At 42.9% G+C, this 19,591-nt stretch overlaps 1 protein-coding gene across 2 annotated transcripts in view; it reads right to left on the bottom strand.

Moving 5' to 3' along the window:
- Positions 1 to 177: 177 nt before the first annotated feature.
- LOC126996578 (cardioacceleratory peptide receptor-like) overlaps positions 178 to 19,591 on the bottom strand; it is a 51,303-nt gene continuing 31,889 nt past the window's right edge. For both annotated transcript variants that reach the window (XM_050857173.1, XM_050857174.1), the window contains exons 5-8: positions 7,698 to 7,773; positions 4,945 to 5,054; positions 4,336 to 4,474; positions 178 to 2,430 (exon numbers count right to left, since the gene is read on the bottom strand). In XM_050857173.1, the coding sequence (XP_050713130.1) occupies positions 2,167 to 2,430; positions 4,336 to 4,474; positions 4,945 to 5,054; positions 7,698 to 7,773 (589 nt within the window). In that variant the 3' untranslated portion in view covers positions 178 to 2,166. The remainder of the gene's footprint in view (positions 2,431 to 4,335; positions 4,475 to 4,944; positions 5,055 to 7,697; positions 7,774 to 19,591) is intronic.

Below are 19,591 nucleotides of genomic sequence, written 5' to 3'. Positions count from 1 at the left end.
TATGCATTTTTTGATCTTGTTAGGTAATCATACTACTGCAAGTCACATTCCTACAAGACAGAGGACGCTATAATTATCGATAATTATAAAACCAGTTAATTGAAAATCTCTAATTCGGATGTGGTAACGCTTATGCTTTACGAGTCCAAAGAAGTATTCAATTAATTCTCCCACTGATATGCAGGTAGTAGTAGTAGTAGTAGTAGTAGTAGTAGTAGGAATGATAATAATGATGATAATAATAATAATACAAACCAGCAATCCTGAAGGTCCTGTATAAGCTTCACGGACAATATGAACGAAACAAGACTCGTTACGACAACCAACTCAACATTTCATCAAATATTACACCGCGAATTAATTAACTAGAGTACATTGATATGCTTGAAGGGATGTTGTCCTGCTATTAAAACTCGGACACAATGATACGTTTGGAGTGAAATGCAGAACAAACGTCAAAATCAATCACCCGCTCGAGATAGTATGACCAACACGTCCACTGTTTCGCAAAACACGGATCGCAAAGAACTGGAGTCTTTACGTATCACAGCTTTATTGTTTACTGATACAAAGTAATCGAATACAAAACATTGTTCACACAGGCAGTGAGTAAATGCACCACCTGAACACATACATAAGTCTTTTTCACTCTTGTACATTATGTAGGCTGATCAACCAGTCCGGGCCCGTATTCCCAGACGCTTTCGGTTCTCCTAACAACTATTTCCAAAGTCAACAAAGGAGATTAGTCGGGTTACCATGGGTGTTTTTCACGTTCATGGTGCTATCACTGGGCTCAGAAAACTACCCATGGAAATACCCACAACCTCTACCAATACCATAGCAAATGTAGGTGTGTAAGCTCCGAAATGATTGAGGATATGGGCCCCGACAAATACATATATACATACATTCACTCACTCCCCTACACCACGGCCCGTCAGTTAGAGGGGGTAAAAGTCATTCATCAACAATATATGTATGTACAACAAGTAGGACGATGAACATATATTCTACATTATATTTTGATGCCGATATAGAATAAAAATGTACAAAGAAATTATAGAAGTTTACATCGAGTTATGGTAGATAGGACATATATAAAAAGGTAGGCTCCTATGTCTGTATTTATAATGGTATGTTTACTTAAGTATGTGTTTATGGATAACCCCGAGACGTATGGGAAGAGTGATCACGAGGAACATTTTGAACAGCAGCAGAAGGTTGCTAAGGAGATAAAGTATTCCCAAAGATATATAATGTCCGAAAGCAGACACTATTTGCACCTAGAACGAGTGTGAAGACAGGAACTACTGTTGCAGTGATGAAAAGCGTGCGACTAGGGACACCAGAGGAGGCAAATCAAGGGCAGAATAAAAAAATAAATCAAATGATGCTCCTGCAAAGATCAGTGGAAAATACCAAGATAAGAGGTCGTATGATACTTCTCTCTTTATATCTTCCATCGAGGTTTCCATGCTAGCTGCTCTTCTCTTTCACCCTTCCCGCGGCCCCGCTGCACACGACTTTCTACTCTTGCTCATCCCAATGCTATCCAAATTCTTTGTGCTAGATATAGCCAGAAGCTGCATTCATTATACTCAATCTATTTGCTGGAGCAGCGCTTAGCGGACTTTTTTTTTGTACCTTTTATTTTTTTGCCCTTGAGCTGTTTCCTATACTGTAAAAAGTAATTAAATACACCATATAAGAATAAATAGAAATAAATAGAAAAGACAACAAAGATATGTTTTTTTATCATTAGTTAAGAGCAGCATCACTGTAGTAACTGGTTCTCAGAGGTGAGTTACGGACAGAGCTTAACTTACTCAGAACTCGGCCACTATCCATGCAGGGCTCAGCGTGCTTGTGGACAGCGTAGCTAGTAGATAATGGCCCTGGCAGGTCACGAGCTGCTGGTGCCGGGCCGTGGCTCAGGCTAGATAATAATTTGTGCGTTCAGCTGCAACTGTTGAGAATCGACACACCACCACCCAACTACCAAAACAAAGTAATGCATGAACGTTATTTCAAACACGTAACGCACCGGGTTCTTCCAAGTGGTGATTCATCGCATGGGGACCTCTCAACCCTAATATTTATATTCACTCCTACCCCAGTCAGTCAACCCTTGTTACAGTGCTCCTTCCTCCTACCTATTGAATATCAATTGGTGCTCTTGCAGGAGTTAACAGACGTGATGAAAGTCTGAGCAGAGGCTGGGGTGGAGGGCGGGTGGCTGTTGGAGGCGTTGTTCCATCTGCGAGTGAAGGTGACTCTGTAACTTCCCGGCGACCTTCTCTCCGCCTTGGGACAGAACAGGAGGTAGATGAACGGGTTGAGGCTTGAGTTAGAGGCGGAGATGATGCCGAAAAGCGCCACCACGTTGGGATTTATGCTCTTCATGTTCCCGAAAGCAATCATCATTTCCTACAGGGAGAAAGAAACTCAATGAGAAATACAATCGTATTCACACATTGTGGTAAATCCGATAAAATCTTATAGAAACTTAGCTACTTAATCCAAATCAGAAGGTCCATAGGGTACGGTGGCTGTCATAAAACATTACGTTTGCTGACTACGTCAATATTTGCCCTTTATCCTAGGTTCGAACCCCTGGCCAGGTAGTCAACAAGGGTGATTTCCCTTTTCCACCATCCATTCATTCATTCATCACGACGGCATCACTCAAAACGAAGCACCAAGACTCAATGAACGTCTCTCATGTATCCTCAGAACGCTCCCGCTTTCTCGAGGCGTAAACAGCCCGCCTTGACATAGTTATATATCACAAGATAAATGAGTTGCTGATTTGTCATACTCCAGCAGCGGCTAAGCATGAACATAATCGTCTCCTGTCACCTTCTTACGGCATATTCTGACGGATGGTGACGAAAAAACATTATGGTGTAGACAGAACTATCATCAATCTTCAGTGGCCGCTGGCTCTCGGCTGGTTGTTATAGTGGAAGGTGCGTGTGCTTGTTTGACACAGGTGTGCTCAGATTGAAGATGATAGGTATGAGTGAAATAAAGAGTGGAAACCTGTGTCTGTGTTTTAAAACCTCAGTTCGTATATGCTACAAAACGGTGAATACTGAGAAGAATAAAAACGTGTCTGTGCGTGTGAAGAGATCCCAAGATTTAATTGACAGAACCGCATCCGGGTGGAGACTGGCCGGCCTCACAGACAATTTTAAGCAGTCTATTGTCATACATGTGAGAAAGTCATTTGAAGCCACGCTGCTGCGAAACCCCGACACAACTACATAAATACATTTACAGGGACTCATGATTAACTCGATGCTCGACTCATACAAGTTGGAATCGGTAAAAATTTTGCTCATATTTTTCTCCCTTATGCATGCTGATTTTGAGGGTCGGGACATGGAGGGTCTGACATCATTAAAATGACCACATGAAATATAAAGAAAATGCTGTGCCACCACGTTCAGCAGCTTCCGTCACGCAGGACTGCAATTAATATTAACAAGAAATTACTTCCTGCACTAGGTGACCCTCAAGTAGGGGGCTCGAACACCTGTCCACAAGGCAAGAGTCACGGCCACTGCCGCTGTGCCACATGAGCAAGGGAACGCCCCCCTTCCCCAAAAAAAAAAAACAAAGAGGCGGGTGTGTGTGTGTGTGTGTGTGGGGGGGGGGGGGGGGGAGTGATCTCAAACCGTCCAAATAAGATTTTCCGTGATCGTTGCTTTTCAAACTATCAGCAACAGCGAAATCAAAGTATATAGTAAATCATAAGTTTACGATGCTCTTCCTGTAAACAGTTATCTCTTCCTCTGCAATGGATTTTCCAGGAAATCTTTACAGCCATCAATAAAGCGTTTATACAATTTAGTTAGATTTCCTCTTCCTCATTCTGTGTAAATAGGACTGCGTATGTATATCAGAGGAAAGTTAACAACGGCAGTAACTATTTCGTTCCACTAGAAAATTGATTTCTGAAAACTCTGGCATACTAAATAAAGAGACTCGGTAACGAAGCCAAGTTAAGCCAATTTCCACTCTTAATAAGAGAAGGAAGACCGGGCAACAAGAATCCTTTGTCTTTGATAGATTATATGACAAAATTAGCAGAGCATCTTCCAAAAAATCATTCTTACATGGGAAACAACTATGCTTTTTTTCATGAGACAAAATATTATATGAATACCAAGTTATACCCTTTACCATTTACAAATTAGTTTAAAGTAGTAATTCTCATGACGCAGAATATCGATAAAAAAAAAATAGAGAGAAGATATATAAGCAAAAACAGTATTCGCTCTTGTTCTGTGATTAATCTGACTATTGTTTATTGCCTGTCCGCCTTACCTGGACGACATAAGGTGTGTTGGTGACGAAGAAAGTGAGCACGATAACGATGGTCATGTTCAGGGTTTTCGTCTTGGCCTTGGGAAGGAGACTGTTGGACCTCTGGCTGTCGTTGTTCCCTCTCTTGCCGACCCCTCCTCTGGTGAAGGACACGGACCAAGTTAATAATATATTTACCTAGATTTACGCAGATGTTCAGACTGAGTGGAGGAAGGCTTTCACAGGAGCTGATACGCTGGAACTGTTGAGCAAGGGGAACCGTCTCGCAGAAACCAGTGAATATGGTATGGTTCAGAGATAACCTGAACGTATTTTTTTTTTTTTTTTTACAACAAAGGAGGCAGCTCAAGGGCACACAAAAAAAGAAAACAATAATAAAAAAAAAGCCCGCTACTCGCTGCTCCTAAAGTAAAACAAAAGCGGTGGCCGAAAGGAAGATCAAATACAGGAGGAGAGGTGTCCTGATACACTCCTCTTGAAAGAGTTCAAGTCGTAGGCATGGAGTCTGCAAGAGGCCAGTCGGTATACATAGACCAACTCCTGTAAGCCTAGCACTACCTGTCACCTCCTGTCCTATCTGTCACTCGCATCCATCACTTTGAAGCTAACCTGAAGTAAGATGACTTGCGCCAGATGGTGAAGTAGATCCTCAGGTACAGCACCAGCAGCAGTATCTCGCAGATGAGGAACACCAGCACCAGCACCACCATCAGGTACACCTATAAGAGCAAAACAAATAAAACACAAATCTTGGGAAAGCTGTGATGATTAGTTTCTCCTAATGATACAATTTTGTAACTGCGTATGGTGTAATGAAGCTAATGACTTGTGATTTTTTTTTTTTTTTTTTTGGTGTGTGTGTGTGTGTGTGTGTGGTGAATGGGTGCCAGGTAGAGAAAAGGAGGTCGTGTCCTGCCTCTCTGGTGTGTGTGGGTGTGATGTGAGGCTTCAGCCGTACCCAAAGATCCGCCACCGTGCAGCTCCAAACCTTTTCGAGGATGGTACTTGTTGGCATGTCGCGAGTCTAGCACGTGATCATACCTTAGTGAATGACACACACACACACACACACACACACACACACACACACACACACATCGACAGTCACATATTTCCCGAGATATTTCATACAAGGCAACAGAAATGTGACTGCGGGACGTGACCTCTATTTATAAGTTCGCCGAGGCCTTGAGCTCCCTCCGCTGGGCAGAGAAGTTACGAGTTCAAGTTTTTCTCACGTAACTTTTTAAAAACGTTGTTGTATTTCCGGAATTGAGAATGGCTGTCATTTCTAGCTGCCAAACAAGTGAGGATACATATTCGACGATATTCATTCAAAAGCAGGAATAAACAAACACCCATCTATCTATTCATCTACCCTCCACACACACACACACACACACACACACGCAAGGGTCGCTCCTCCGTTTGTCAACAAGCGGGGAGAACACACACACAAACACTCTGTGGCTAAGTTATAGGTGTCCACTGCGGCGTGGGGAATACTGCCGCCACAATTCACGCCACACCAGCTGCTAAAAGTAAACACGAACCTACTGTCACAACTTTTCGTAAAAATATAATGTTTGTCCAATACAATAAATGTGTCTGTGTGTGTGTGTGTGCGTGTGTGTGAATATATATCTGGCTGGGATGCACCACTGGCCCTAACTCATAGTCTGAAATGGCTGGAGGACAATGCTACTGTTTTTGGTTCTGAAAATTAATGTATTATCAGTCGTTTCTGTTGGTCGCACCCTGCAGAGCCGTGTGTTGCGTGTGTTGGTATACCCCGCGTGTGTTGCATAGTAGTAGTAGTAGTAGTAGTAGTAGTAGTAGTAGTGATAATAATAATAGCAATAATAATAATGACTAATGGATTATCGAAAGTTGGCAGCCAAGGGTGAAAAAAATACAAACAAATAAATATGACTATAGTGATGAAAGGGAATGAGGATTATACTGTACCAAACAGAAAATCCTTCAGAAAGCAAACACAGACCATCAGGAGAGAAAAACAACAACTGACATAATTGCTTTTTCAATATGTTGGTGAGATAACATTGGATAACGTGTGTGTGTGTGTGTGTGTGTGTGTGTGTGTGTGTGTGTGTGTGTGTGTGTGTGTGTGTGTGTGTGTGTGTGTGTTTGTGTGTGTGTTAATTTGTGACAGGTGAGTTAGTATTAATTATCAGCAGGTAATTACTATAAATGTGCAGTATAAACCGATGAGAAATGGAAGAGCACAATGACCCGTGTTATAATTGGTCATGTTTAGTGGGCGAGATCAAACAGCATACGTCGGTTCCTGGAAAAATCATGACAGGAAACAGACAATAGGAAATGGAATAACGTAGAACTGACTGATGTTACGGAAAAAGCGACCAGTGGCGGGTGTTATCAGGTGCAGTAAGCCATTGGGCCAGTTTCACAGTTCCCCATGACGAGTTAGTAAAAGCTCCCAAACCAATACCAAAGCCTTCGAAATTTCCTTGTATAGTGTCTGGTGTTTACATTTAAGTTCACAAATTTGACGAAACCATACAGGAAAAATCTTGTGTATTTAGTGTGGCATCGAAGACCTCACCGTTTTGGATTGTATGGGATTATATTGTTTGGTTCGGGCTGTTACGAAGACACTGTGTTGGACTGTGAAATCGGCTCATTAATAGGTCGGACATGGCTCAGAGGTTTACTATTTTGGGGATTTTGATTATACGAGACCCGCGTTGGCACATTCCAAACACATCATCCGCTAATTACAAGCTATCACTGGAATCGCTCACACCCAATCAGTTCAACACTTCCCGATGTATGAAGGATCGTCGCATTTTGTCTCATAACGACTTCACTCTTAAATCATGAGCATAGTAATTACATACGTCTAGCTGAAACGTTGTAGCAAAATATTTACTACATTATGCGATCCCCTGACAGTTCATACAGTGCCCCGTAATATTTTTCACAGGTTTATACTGCACCTTTAATTACCTGCTGATAATTAATACTAACTCACCTGCCACAAATTAACACCCACCCACCCACACACACACGCTATCCAATGTTATCTCACCAACATATTGAAAAAGCAATTATGTCAGTTGTTGTTTTTCTCTCCTGATGGTTTGTGTTTGCTTTCTGAGGGATTTTCTGTTTGGTAAAGTATAATCCTCATTCTCTTTCATCATTATAGTCATATTTATTTGTTTGTATTTTTTCACCCCATGGCTGCCAACTTTCGATAATCCATTAGTCATTATTATTATTGCCATTATTATTATCACTACTACTAATACAACTACTACTACTACTACTACTACTGTTATTTTTATTATTACTACTCTCCCACACACTCCGCTCACCTGTCTGAAGTTGTTATCCAGCTCTTGCGTGTAGAACTTGGACACGCAGTAGGCCTTGCCGTCGGGGGTGGTGTGCCTGGGCGGGGCGAGGAAGAAAAGGATGGTTAGTGAGGCGCCACTGAGGGGCGATGCAGGAGGCTAAACAGGAGCGTATTGATTTTTTTTTTCTCTTCGTTTCGTGTAAGTGAAAATGGATAATATGTGTGTGTGTGTGTGTGTGTGTGTGTGTGTGTGTGTGTGTGTGTGTGTGTGTTTCTCAAAGGGTAATATCGCCAGCCCCAAGAACACGCCACTGCTTCGTTTTAAGATCAACACATTCCGTAGTTCACCGCAAAGACGAAAGAAGCTGACAAATACAAAACGAAAAATGGCTAAAACGATAAAAAGATGAACCTGTCTAACATCTAATAAAAGGTAAAGTTGGGGTCGAAGACTAAAGATGGGCGTGGAAATTTAATGGCATCGTTTAACAGTAAGTAGGTCTCAGGCAGTGCAAAATGAGCCAGTTAGCCTATCTCCGCCAGCCTGTGTGAGTGGACTTCCTGTTATCTCGGAGTATATGTTTTACGAAATTAACCCCTTGACTACGGATTTCCTACCAGAAGACCTCACCAAGCTTCAGGAATGGAACAAAAAGTGTCTGCTACAATTCAATGAAGAAAAATGTGAAGTCCTGCATTTTGGGAGGGGATATCCAGCATACCAATACCACATGGGAAACACTCACTATCCACCACAGAGGCAGAGAAAGACCTGGAACTATAATATGTTACCAGGCTACCAGTGAAAGCCAAATCCGTGCCATTCGCAGCGGAGGGGTTAAAGGTCCATATTCTTAAACATATCGGGCTCCTATTACTTTCCTAAGGCCATAGAAAATATTAATCGGGTTTTCATGAGTGATTTCCCCAGTTCAAAAGGTAGAAGCCATGTTTAAACTATCACCAGGATCACGATACAGTCCATGGAAAATCCCAGCAACTTCAACGAAAGGCTTTTCAAACAGGCAATGTGAGATCCCGATGTTTAAAAATACTGCCTTCATAGAATAACAAACTCTAGCTATAATAATTATGTATATACACGAACTTTTCATACATACCACTAATACATTTGTCCCGAAGGTCTTTATCATGGTAGGATGTTCAGGTTCATGGCTGTTTACGATTTGCTCATTGGGAAACTTCTAGGAAAACCCAAACGATACTAAAATACCTTCATTCCAGACGGCTCAAGCAGGATGAGTGGGTACCATTTTTTGCTCATTACTATTCATGCCATTCCTCCCTTCCTTTTTGCCCCAAGGTATATTCTTTCTTCTTAATCATGCATGTATTAAAAATGTATTATTCATATTCCTAGCGTATTAGCAGTACAAAAAAGCTTCCTCGTTTCCGTCTCCAGAGGGCGCAAATTAATGGGCTGAAGACTGCGGCGAAGGAGGAAAAAGTGAAGGAGGTGAAGGAGGAAGTGAAGGAGGCAAGAGAAGTGAAGGACCAGACGGAGGAAAATAACGATGGGGTGGAAGGAAGAGGAGGTGGAGGTGGAAACGGAGGAGAGCAAGCATGAATAGCAGAAGGAGGGAAATAAGGAAGTGGAGGAAGGAAAGGAAGGTAGAGGAAAAGACGGAGGAAAGCAAGTATTTGTAGCTAACTGGAAACTTCATATCTCATCTCTTACTAAATCAACTTCCTCGAGGCTGGGCGTTCTGTACCGTCTCCGCCAGTTCTTCTCCCCCGCACAGTTGCTATCCATTTACAGGGGCCTTGTCCGCCCTCGTATGGAGTATGCATCTCATGTGTGGGGGGGCTCCACTCACACAGCTCTCCTTGACAGAGTGGAGTCAAAGGCTCTTCGTCTCATCAGCTCTCCTCCTCATACTGATAGTCTTCTACCTCTTAAATTCCGCCGCCATGTTGCCTCTCTTTCTATCTTCTATCGATATTTTCATGCTGACTGCTCTTCTGAACTTGCTAACTGCATGCCTCCCCCCCCTCCCGCGGCCCCGCTGCACACGACTTTCTACTCATGCTCATCCCTATACTGTCCAAACCCCTTATGCAAGAGTCAACCAGCATCTTCACTCTTTCATCCCTCACGCTGGTAAACTCTGGAACAATCTTCCTTCATCTGTATTTCCTCCTGCCTACGACTTGAACTCTTTCAAGAGGAGGGTATCAGGATATATCTCCTCCCGAAATTGACCTCTCTTTTTGGCCACTCCTTTGACCTTTATTCAGGAGCAGTAAGTAGCGGGCTTTTTTTTTATATTTTTCTTTACGCCCTTGAACTGTCTCCTTAGCTGTAAAAAAAAAAATAACGGAGGAAAATAACGCTGAGGTGAAAGGAAAAGGAGGAGGAAAAGACGGAGAAATAAGGATGTGGAGGAAGGAAAAAGAGGAGGAGGAAGAGCAGACGGAAGAGAGCAAGTATGTGCTGCAGATGGAGTTTTTTTTTTTTTTTTCAGGCAAGGAGGCAGCTCGGGGGTAAAAATAAAAGAGGAAACAAAAAAGTCCGCTGGCGCTGCTCTTGTAAATAGTTATTGTAGTAGCTGAAAGAGGATTAACATCGGATGGAAAGTTGTCTTGACACTCCTCCTTTGAAAGCGTTAAGTCGTAAAGGTAAGGTTGGGAGCATACGCTATAGCTGCGCGTGGCTCCGGTGCTCATCGCCGTCCCGTTGCCCCTTATTAGAGTCTGTGGTGTGAGAGAACCCATTACCCGCCAAAGGGCCAGTGTAACATCCGGGTTGAGACTGCGTGTGTATACAGTTTACCTTCCCCATGTTTTCCCAGGTACTCATACTTCGACCATCCCGGAGAAAGGATGAACAGCTGGGTGGGCTGCTCACTATCTCCCCAGGACGGGATTCGAACACAGGCCCGCAGATTCGTAGTTAGGGACGTTAGCCACTGTACCGCGGAAGACCAAGTGCCAGTTTTACAGTCCAATGCAGCTAGTTTGTAAGCTCCCCAACCAAACACGAAATACTACGAAAATTCCTTGTCTAGTGTTTGGCGCTGATATAAAAAGGAGGAAATTTTAGGAAACCACACAGGAAATCTCTCTAGTATCTGGTATTGAGTAGAAATAACGGATCATTGTGGAGAATATAGTTTGGTTTGGGCGCTTACAATGGCTGTGTTGGACTGTCGAACTGGCCCCAAGTCGTAGGTAGGGGGAAATACAGATAAAGGAAGGTTAAGGGGAGAGAGTGGCGCAGAATATTGAAAAAAAAAATGACATGGAAGAAAAGAAAGAGGAGAGCGGAGCGTGGCAGTCATCATTCAAAAAAAAAAAAAATCTGGTTGTGGTATTTTTAAGCTACGCAATCATAGTAATTTAGTAATTTCGTAGTAATACTCGCAATCACAGCAGCAGCAACAACAGGTCCCAGCAGTAGTTGTAGTAGATGAAGTAGAAGTTATAATAGTGATAGATGGGGTACGGTGGCAATGGTAGTAGTAGTAGTAGTAGTAGTAGTAGTAGCATCATCAGCAAAAATATATGTAGTTTTTTTTACAGCAAGGGAGGCAGACAAACAAAACAAAAACAAAAACAAAACAAAAACAAAAAGCTCGCTAAACGCTGCTCAGGTGAAAGAAAAAAAAGAATGAGTAGTTGTAGTGGTAGTTTGGATATGGAGGCAATGATAGTGGTAGTAGTAGTAGTAGTAGTAGTAGTAGTAGTAGTAAGGATGATTAGTGTTGATAGAAGAAGACGTTTGTTACCACCATGAGGAGCAGGAGAGCCTCACATGAAGAGCAGTGCGGGCAGGTGATTTGGTCCTTTCCTTAAAGTTGTAGGTCCAGCAGCCACTTGCAGTGCGTTATCTCTCTCTCTCTCTCTCTCTCTCTCTCTCTCTCTCTCTCTCTCTCTCTCTCTCTCTCTCTCTCTCTCTCTCTCTCTCTCTCTCTCTCTCTCTCTCTCATATATTTATCTATCTGTGTCTACACACACACACACACACACACACACACACACACACACACGTATACGCAAATAGACCCAAAAGTAAGCAAAAAGTACAAATAAACAAACACATACATGCGTCGTTTTAAAGGTACTATTTGTTTATTTTTCCTCTCTCTCTCTCTCTCTCTCTCTCTCTCTCTCTCTCTCTCTCTCTCTCTCTCTCTCTCTCTCTCTCTCTCTCTCTCTCTCTCTCTCTCTCTCTCTCTCTCTCTCTCTCTGTACCGTTTCTTTCCTCTTCCCATCTTCAAATCCTCCCCCATTTTCCTTTCCCCATCCTCTTTTTCCTCGCCTTGTTCCTCATCCATCCGCCTTTCCACCCGGCTTATATATTCCTCCCCTTTTCTCTTCCTTTCAACTTCCTCCCCTCGCTTCCATTTCCCTCGTCTGGCTCCCTCTCATCCGGTCCCTTCGCTCGCTCACTCCCTAACTCCGTCCCCAAAATATCCAATAACAAGAATGAAATACAAACTTTGATGCGCGTTGATCAGAACAGGTGTCCTCCTACCCAACACCTGGCTGATTGCTGAGTTATAACACTTGCCAGGGAGGGAAACAACACTTGGTCGATAACTTTCCACCTGGGATGTCACATGTTGGTTCTCCCACTCCCTGATCGAAGCCGCGAGTCATATCAAGAGCTATCCGTTATGAGGCTACGTATGTATGGGTCATATTCTTAAACAGACCGTCGCCCAAGCACACATTTGACAAGGCTTTCGTAGGTGTTATGGGCATTTCTAGGGGTAGTTTTATGACCCAGGTGGTAGTCTGACCCTTCTTCTGTACCTTCAACCTCAAAGAACGCTCATGAGAACACGAGTAATCTCCTTTTCGACCTTTGGAAGTTGTTGATGACACTGAGAGGCGGAAGCATTTGAGAATACCGACCTGTCTCTTTTAGCTCCTCCTTTGAACGCCTTAATTGAATTCCTGGTAGCTTCGTATGTTACCCTTTCAGCACTACCTCAGGACAGGCTTGAATCTCAGTAGCTAAAAATGGACATAATTGGCTTCTAGAGGCTAAGTGTGTATATCTCTTTTAGTTCCTTCCTTGTAAGTTTTAAGTTTCTGGAAGCTCTTTGTGTTAACCTTTTAGCGCGTCCTGGGAAATTGTTGAGCGTCATTAGCTGAAAAACAGACACAATTATCGCTCTTAGAGGCTACATATGTCTCTGTAGTTCCTTCTTTGTAAGTCCTAAGTGTCTGCCAGCTCCTTGTGTTAACCTTTTAGCGCGTCCTGGGGAAGTGTTGAGCGTCAGTAGCTAAAAAATAGACATAATTGGGGTGCTTGGCTCATCGTGGCCTTGTAACGTGCGGAGGAAACATGTAAAAACTCCCTGGAAATGACGCAGAAAAGAGCGGGTGGAGAGGACGCGCGCTGAGGAAGGGAGCGTATTAACACTTATCACCTGCAATATCAGTGTTATCAGCGCTTTCCATGAATAATAAAAGTTAATCACCTCTCAGGACAAGGCGAGCGACGGAAACGGAAATCAAACATCACACGTGTTGATTTCGGGGTAACTCTCGCATATGTCTTTCGGTTTTCTGTAGTACACACACACACGCACACACACACACACACACACACACACACACACACACACACACACACAGGATAGGGATGGAGGTGAGTGAGGGGGAGATGAGGGGCAGAGGTATAGTCTCGTTGGGGCTTTAGGTAATCGCATTCTGGATCGCCGTCTAGTCCCCGAGCGACAGAAGACAACATCCCCAGATATTAGGGCTGAGCCAGGGAGGGGGTAAAGGCACTCACCCACACCCCTCAACCCCCCACCCTTGCCCCCTTCACCCCCCCTGTCCTCACGATCCGCCACTCGGCCTCGGATTCTCGCACTCGCCGCAGCTACAAGTTTACTTCAGTCAAAGGTTTCCGCCTCTCCGTCTTCTCAACCTCTCCCGCCGCGGTCATAACATTTCCTTTTTTTTTTCTTTTAGCTCGTCTTCCATCCTCTTCCTCTTCTTCTTCTTCGTCTTTTTCCTCAATCGTTCTCACTTTCTCCTCTCCTCCGTCCGTCCTTTGGTGCTTCGCGGGAGGGAAATTGACGTACTGCACCATATCTAATTTCACAGAGACTGACTCTATTATTTCCTGTGATTATGGAGAATATATCTTGAAGTAGGAGGGAACGAATTGGCGAACACCTTTTTAGGATGAAATTTACACTGGGCCCTTTGTTTCTGACTTCCTAGCGTAGCACGTAACAGAGACCATCAATGGGCAACAGAAGACCTCAATCCCAGCAACGGCAATAATGAAAGTGAACTGGACTTGTGCTCGGCGTGAATCCCTTAACTCGGTACACACGGGATCGACATTCACATCCGGGTGTTCACAGTTTAGGCTACCTCAGTCCCAACCTGCCCCAAGGTTCGGTCCTGGGGCCAACACTATTCATAATTTACGTGAACGACTTAGAAACTGATATTCTATCAAAAGTAGCCAAATTCGCCGACGACACCAAATTAGGAGGTACGGTAATGAACAGTGAAAGTTGCGAAAAGATTCAATCAGACTTAATAAGACTTGCCGACTGGAGCGAAAAATGGCAAATGAGTTTTAACGTAGATAAATGTAAAGTAATGCACATAGGTGAAAAAAATCCTAACTTTAAATATTAGATTGAAGGACATGAGCTCAGCGAAGTAAAACAAGAAAAAGATCTTGGTGTCATTATCAGTAACACTCTTAAAATGAGTGATCAATGTTCTGCAGCGAGTAAAAAAGCCAATATGATGTTAGGATTAATCTCAAGAAACTTTGATTATAAATCACCCGAACTTATGAAGAGATTATATTAAGCATTTGTAAGACCACACCTAGAATACGCCGTTCATTTCTGGTCACCGAACTATATCAAAGATCAAGTTTTGCTAGAAAGGATACAGCGACGAGCAACCAAACAAATTCCAGCGCTCCGAAACTTGCCATATGACGAGCGTTTAAGCGTTTAGATATGTTTTCCCTAAAAATGCGAAGGATAAGAGGGGACTTAATTGAAGTGTTCAGAATCCTTAATGGATTCGACAACATTAACCCAGATAATCTATTTCAGAGAGACACCAACACAATAACACGTAGCAACGGTATGAAGTTAAAGGGAAACCGATGTAACACATTGGTGCGCAAAAGTTTTTTCAATAATAGAGTCGTCGATCACTGGAATAGACTCCCACCGTCAGTAGTTAGCGCACAGAGTATCAATAGCTTCAAGTTTTCATTGGATAAGTACTTCAGAGATATAAGATTATACTGACCCTTCTTCGCATGTTTTCAGACAGATTGCAGCAAGACGTCAACCTAAATTCATATAATTCTCCCCCACAACCTAGATTGCAAGTAGCGTAAGTTAACAATAGAGTAAAGCAACAGTTAATGTCCGCATGACAGGTGGAGTGAGGTGTGGGTGCAGTAAGGTGACAGGTTACTGGTGCCGTGCCTAGTACCGCCGGTAAAACGAGGATCAAGCCTCCACCTGTGCCCCTGAAACTACTCCTCACCCATCGTGAGTATTAGGGGGGATTCTGAGGCTGCCCTGTGCAGGCCACTCGTCCTCTTCCATTCTCCTTGTGTTTCTGTGTTCTTATGTTCTTATGTAATGAAGTCATTTTCCCCCACAGCTTAGGTTACCAGTAGTGTAAGTTAAGGGTAGTAATTTCCTCTTATTTCTCTCTTTACTGTAAAATTTCCATGTCCCTTTCTTCCTTAAAGGTACATGGTGTTCTATTCTAACTATTTCCTGCCGGCACGTTGCCGGAGGGAGAGGTGGGTGGGGAGGAGCCTTCATCTTTTCTGTCCTGTTCTACCACACGTAGATTACTAGTAGTAGCGGTAGTAAACAGACACCCTCGCCATAGACCGATAGGTCTTCTGGTGTCTGTTCTTCCTATGTATTCCTATGTATTCCTTGCACAGGTTTACTCAAGTGATTAGTCTCCAACTACCCACCAAGGCCCTGCGTCCCGAGGTGATGGGTTTTTCCTACCACAGGCTTAAGAGGTTATGCAATGGAAATGAGCACTGAGGACACGCGTCCCTCTAGAGACGTTTATCTTTTCCAGGAGGGGATAAAACAATGGAAGAGTATTATATTACGGGAGGAGTAACGACGGGACTTATATGTGTGTGTGTGTGTGTGTGTGTGTGTGTGTGTGTGTGTGTGTGTGTGTGTGTGTGTGTGTGTGTGCGTGCGTGCGTGCGTGCGTGCGTGCGTGCGTGCGTGTGTGTGTGTGTGTGTGTGTGTGTGTGTGTGTGTGAGGAGAGTGGATAAATACTGAAAGATAAAACTGCGGAGTACGTGACCCTCAGTATCACTAAAATAAGGAGTATAAAGCGCACTAAGACCGAAGAATAGTGGACGAGTCTGTTGCCTCGCCCGGAAAAAAAATCGATCTTGTCCCTCAGTAACATGGCTGCCCTAATCTCATCTTTGGCCCGCCCCGTCCTCCTTTTGTCCCTTTTACCATGCCGTAAGTAAATCAACGTCTTTGATGGAAATATAAAAGAGGAGTAACAAAAAATGGTGAAGTTGTTGAAGTAAATGGCGAGGATTAAACGTTATCATCACTACTTCTGTTACCATACATCCCGGCAGCCATTATAAATAAAATTCGCCTGCATCGGACTTGGGTCGTTCAGAAGGCCCCTCAAGAGAGCCTACAGGCGCTTTAGGCAGCACAAGATCGGCAAGAGTTTTTTGAGTGTTGCTGCAGGTCTTCAGAAATTAGCCTTGTTATTGAAAGGCTCGCAAAATTTCCTGTCCTTTTTTTTTACAACCATGATACGTAATTAATGATTGTTGCTCGAAGATGAAAGTAACAGAGGAAGGAGCAGGAAAAATAAGATAATCAGTCCGCGATGTGTTGGTATAGACTATGGAGTGTACGAAGATATGCCAGACTCCTTACCTTCGACGTCTGCTTGGGATAATATATACGGTCTTAAACCTCCAAAGCAATTCATTAAACCCTAGTCTGTTACACTCTCAGCAGGAAAAAGGGCCACCAACGTTCACATTTATAAACTTCTAGTCCAATTTTGTCTCTTTTCCGATCTAAAAACTTCTACGAACGCCTTGTCAAAATTGTGAGCTTGGCCGCCGAAATGTTTAAGAATATGAACCGTATGTTATAACTGCTTCTGTTCCCATTCAGGCCGCGATTTGTTGTTATAAAAAGTACGAGGACAATGACATAATTCTTGCTTAGGGCGTCTGCATTGGATAAAATATACGGTCATAAAACTCCGATGTTTTTAAATTCTCGTCTATTTTCACCCTCAGTGGGAAGGACGGCCGCCAACGTTCACACTAATAAAAATCTAGTCCAATATTGTCTCTTTTCCGATCTAAAAACTCCTACGAAAGCCTTGTCAAATTATGTGAGCTTGGGCGAAGAAATGTTTAAAAATATGAACCGTATGTTATTACTGCTTCTGTTCCCATTCAGACCGCGATTTGTTGTTATAGAAAGTGCGAGGACAATGACATAATTCTTGCTTAGGGCGTCTGCATGGGATAAAATATACGGTCTTAAAACTTTGATGTGTTTAAACTCTCGTCTATTTTCGCCGTCAGTGGGAAGGACGGCCGCCCACGTTCACGCTCATAAGGTTGGTATTATAAGACACTTTCGCTTCTCACATCAACTATTTCTATAGGTCAAAGAATGTTTATATGAACCGTTCTAATTACTGTTTCTTTAGTTTCAGACCGCGATTTGTTATTATAGAAGAAGGACAATGACATAATTCCGCCAGGGCGTCTGCATGGGATAAAATTACTCCTGGAAATGCATACAACTACGAAAGCCTTGTCATATATATATGTTCTTGGGCGACGGAATGTCTTATGATACGACCCTTATAAGAGTCTAGTCCAATATTGTCTCTTTTCCGCGCTCTCATTTTGTTACTCCTTGGTTATTGCTGCGTAACTTTTAAATGCTCGCTCTTTCCTACTTATGGCTAGGAGATTACACTTTCAGGGAGTCTTGAAACACTAAATCGGCAAGAGGATTTAAGAGGGTTGTTTCAGGTCTTCAGAAATAAACTTTGCTCGTGGAAGGTTCACAAAATGTCCTGGGTTTCCTTATACATAGCTATGATACGCAGTTAATGAATGCTACTCTAAGATAAAAGTAAGAGAGATCGCACAAATGAGATTCTAATCTGGAGGAGAGTTATTTAGGAAGGAGAGGAAGGGCGTGTTCATAAATGTTCATAAATGTTAGTGAGGTACCGCTGCCTGCCAGGATCTTTACTCAGCAGACAAGGAAATTACTCCACTCTTACTACAAAGAATGAAGACTTAACGGTCGTAAATCATGAACTTTTACTCACCAGACAAGGAAATTACTCCACTCTTACTACAAAGAATGAAGACTTAACGGTCGTAAATCATGAACTTTTACTCACCAAGCAAGGGAATTACTCAACTCCTACTAAAAAATAAGACTGACGCTCGTAAATTATAAACTGACACTTATCTGGGCAAGTCTACGTATCCACCCTCGGCCTTGGATATACGAGAGGATGTGAAAGAGAAAGTTTACGTAGCTTTTATCTGTTTATGGACTCCCTGAATACATAACCAAAATAAATGATCTGCAAGTCTACGGCCCCACCTTTGATATATGAGAATACGTAGAGGGAAGTATATAACTTTCACGCATTCACTGACTCTTTGAATACATAACCAAAATAAATGATCTGCAAGTCTACGGCCCCACCTTTGATATATGAGAATGCGTAGAGGGAAGTATATAACTTTCACGCATTCACTAACTCTCTGAAAACATAACCAAAATAAATTCACCTGCCTGTAATTCCCGGGCCCCAAAAAACATCCACAAACACATTAGATTTCCATAATATATTGCAGTGTGTGTGTGTTTGGGGGGGTGGGGGGAACCTCATGCGTGCAGAGGCTAACTCTCGTCCTCTCTTTACGCAGACCTAAAAATAAACCTCCATTCAATATTAGTCGGAGAAAATGGCCCGACAAATTCAGCCCTCCACAAGGATGCCATAAATTCCCCGTGTTGTGCTCGCTGCCTCCCTTTTATGCAGCAAGATCAAGAGCTTTGCTACCACCTGGGGGAAACAAACACGCGCACATACACACACGCACACACACACACACACACACACACACACACACACACACACACACACACACACACACAAAAGAAAACAAAAAAACAAACAAATAACACATGAAAGAAAACACACATACAAAAGATGAAAAAAAAAAAACACAAAACACACATGACCCCCCCCCCCAAAAAAAAAAAAAAGAGGAAGAAAACACAAGGAAAACAACGCAAACACACACAAAAAACTTCCCCTACCCCCCAACACACACACATACACACAACCAAGGATTTGTCTCTCATCCTTGCACACAACCTCCTCCCTCCCCACCACCACATACGAGCCAGAAGCATCAGGAAGTAGAGTGTATTCCCCGCTCGGCTAACCTTCTGGGATTGGCAAGGCTCACAAAGAAGGTCTGCCGTCTCGTTCCTTGAGCCGCAGCGCCGGACGGAGTTACGGGTAAAGGCGCTACGACCTCCCTCCCGGCACGTTAGTTTACCGGCGGCGAACGCGCTTCCGTGAAAATGATTGCCGCCGCAGAGAAGAAGGCAGGACGCTCGTTGGGAAAATTTTAGGTGATTTCGGGCCAGTGAAAATCTGTCTTGGGTTATAATGTTTTTTTTTCTTCTTTTTCCTTGTTTTGTTTTCTGTTTTGTTTTCTTCGTGTTTATCTTCGTTTATTACTACTGTTTTTTTGTCTATTTGTTTATCTTCGTTTTATTGCTGTTATTTATTTATTTATTATTATTATTATTATTATTATTATTATTATTATTATTATTATTATTATTATTATTATTATT

This window comes from Eriocheir sinensis, chromosome 10, assembly GCF_024679095.1.
Source record: "Eriocheir sinensis breed Jianghai 21 chromosome 10, ASM2467909v1, whole genome shotgun sequence".
NCBI lineage: Eukaryota > Metazoa > Arthropoda > Malacostraca > Decapoda > Varunidae > Eriocheir > Eriocheir sinensis.
Note: the sequence above shows the minus strand (reverse complement) of the source record. Positions and strands in the feature narration are given on the sequence as shown.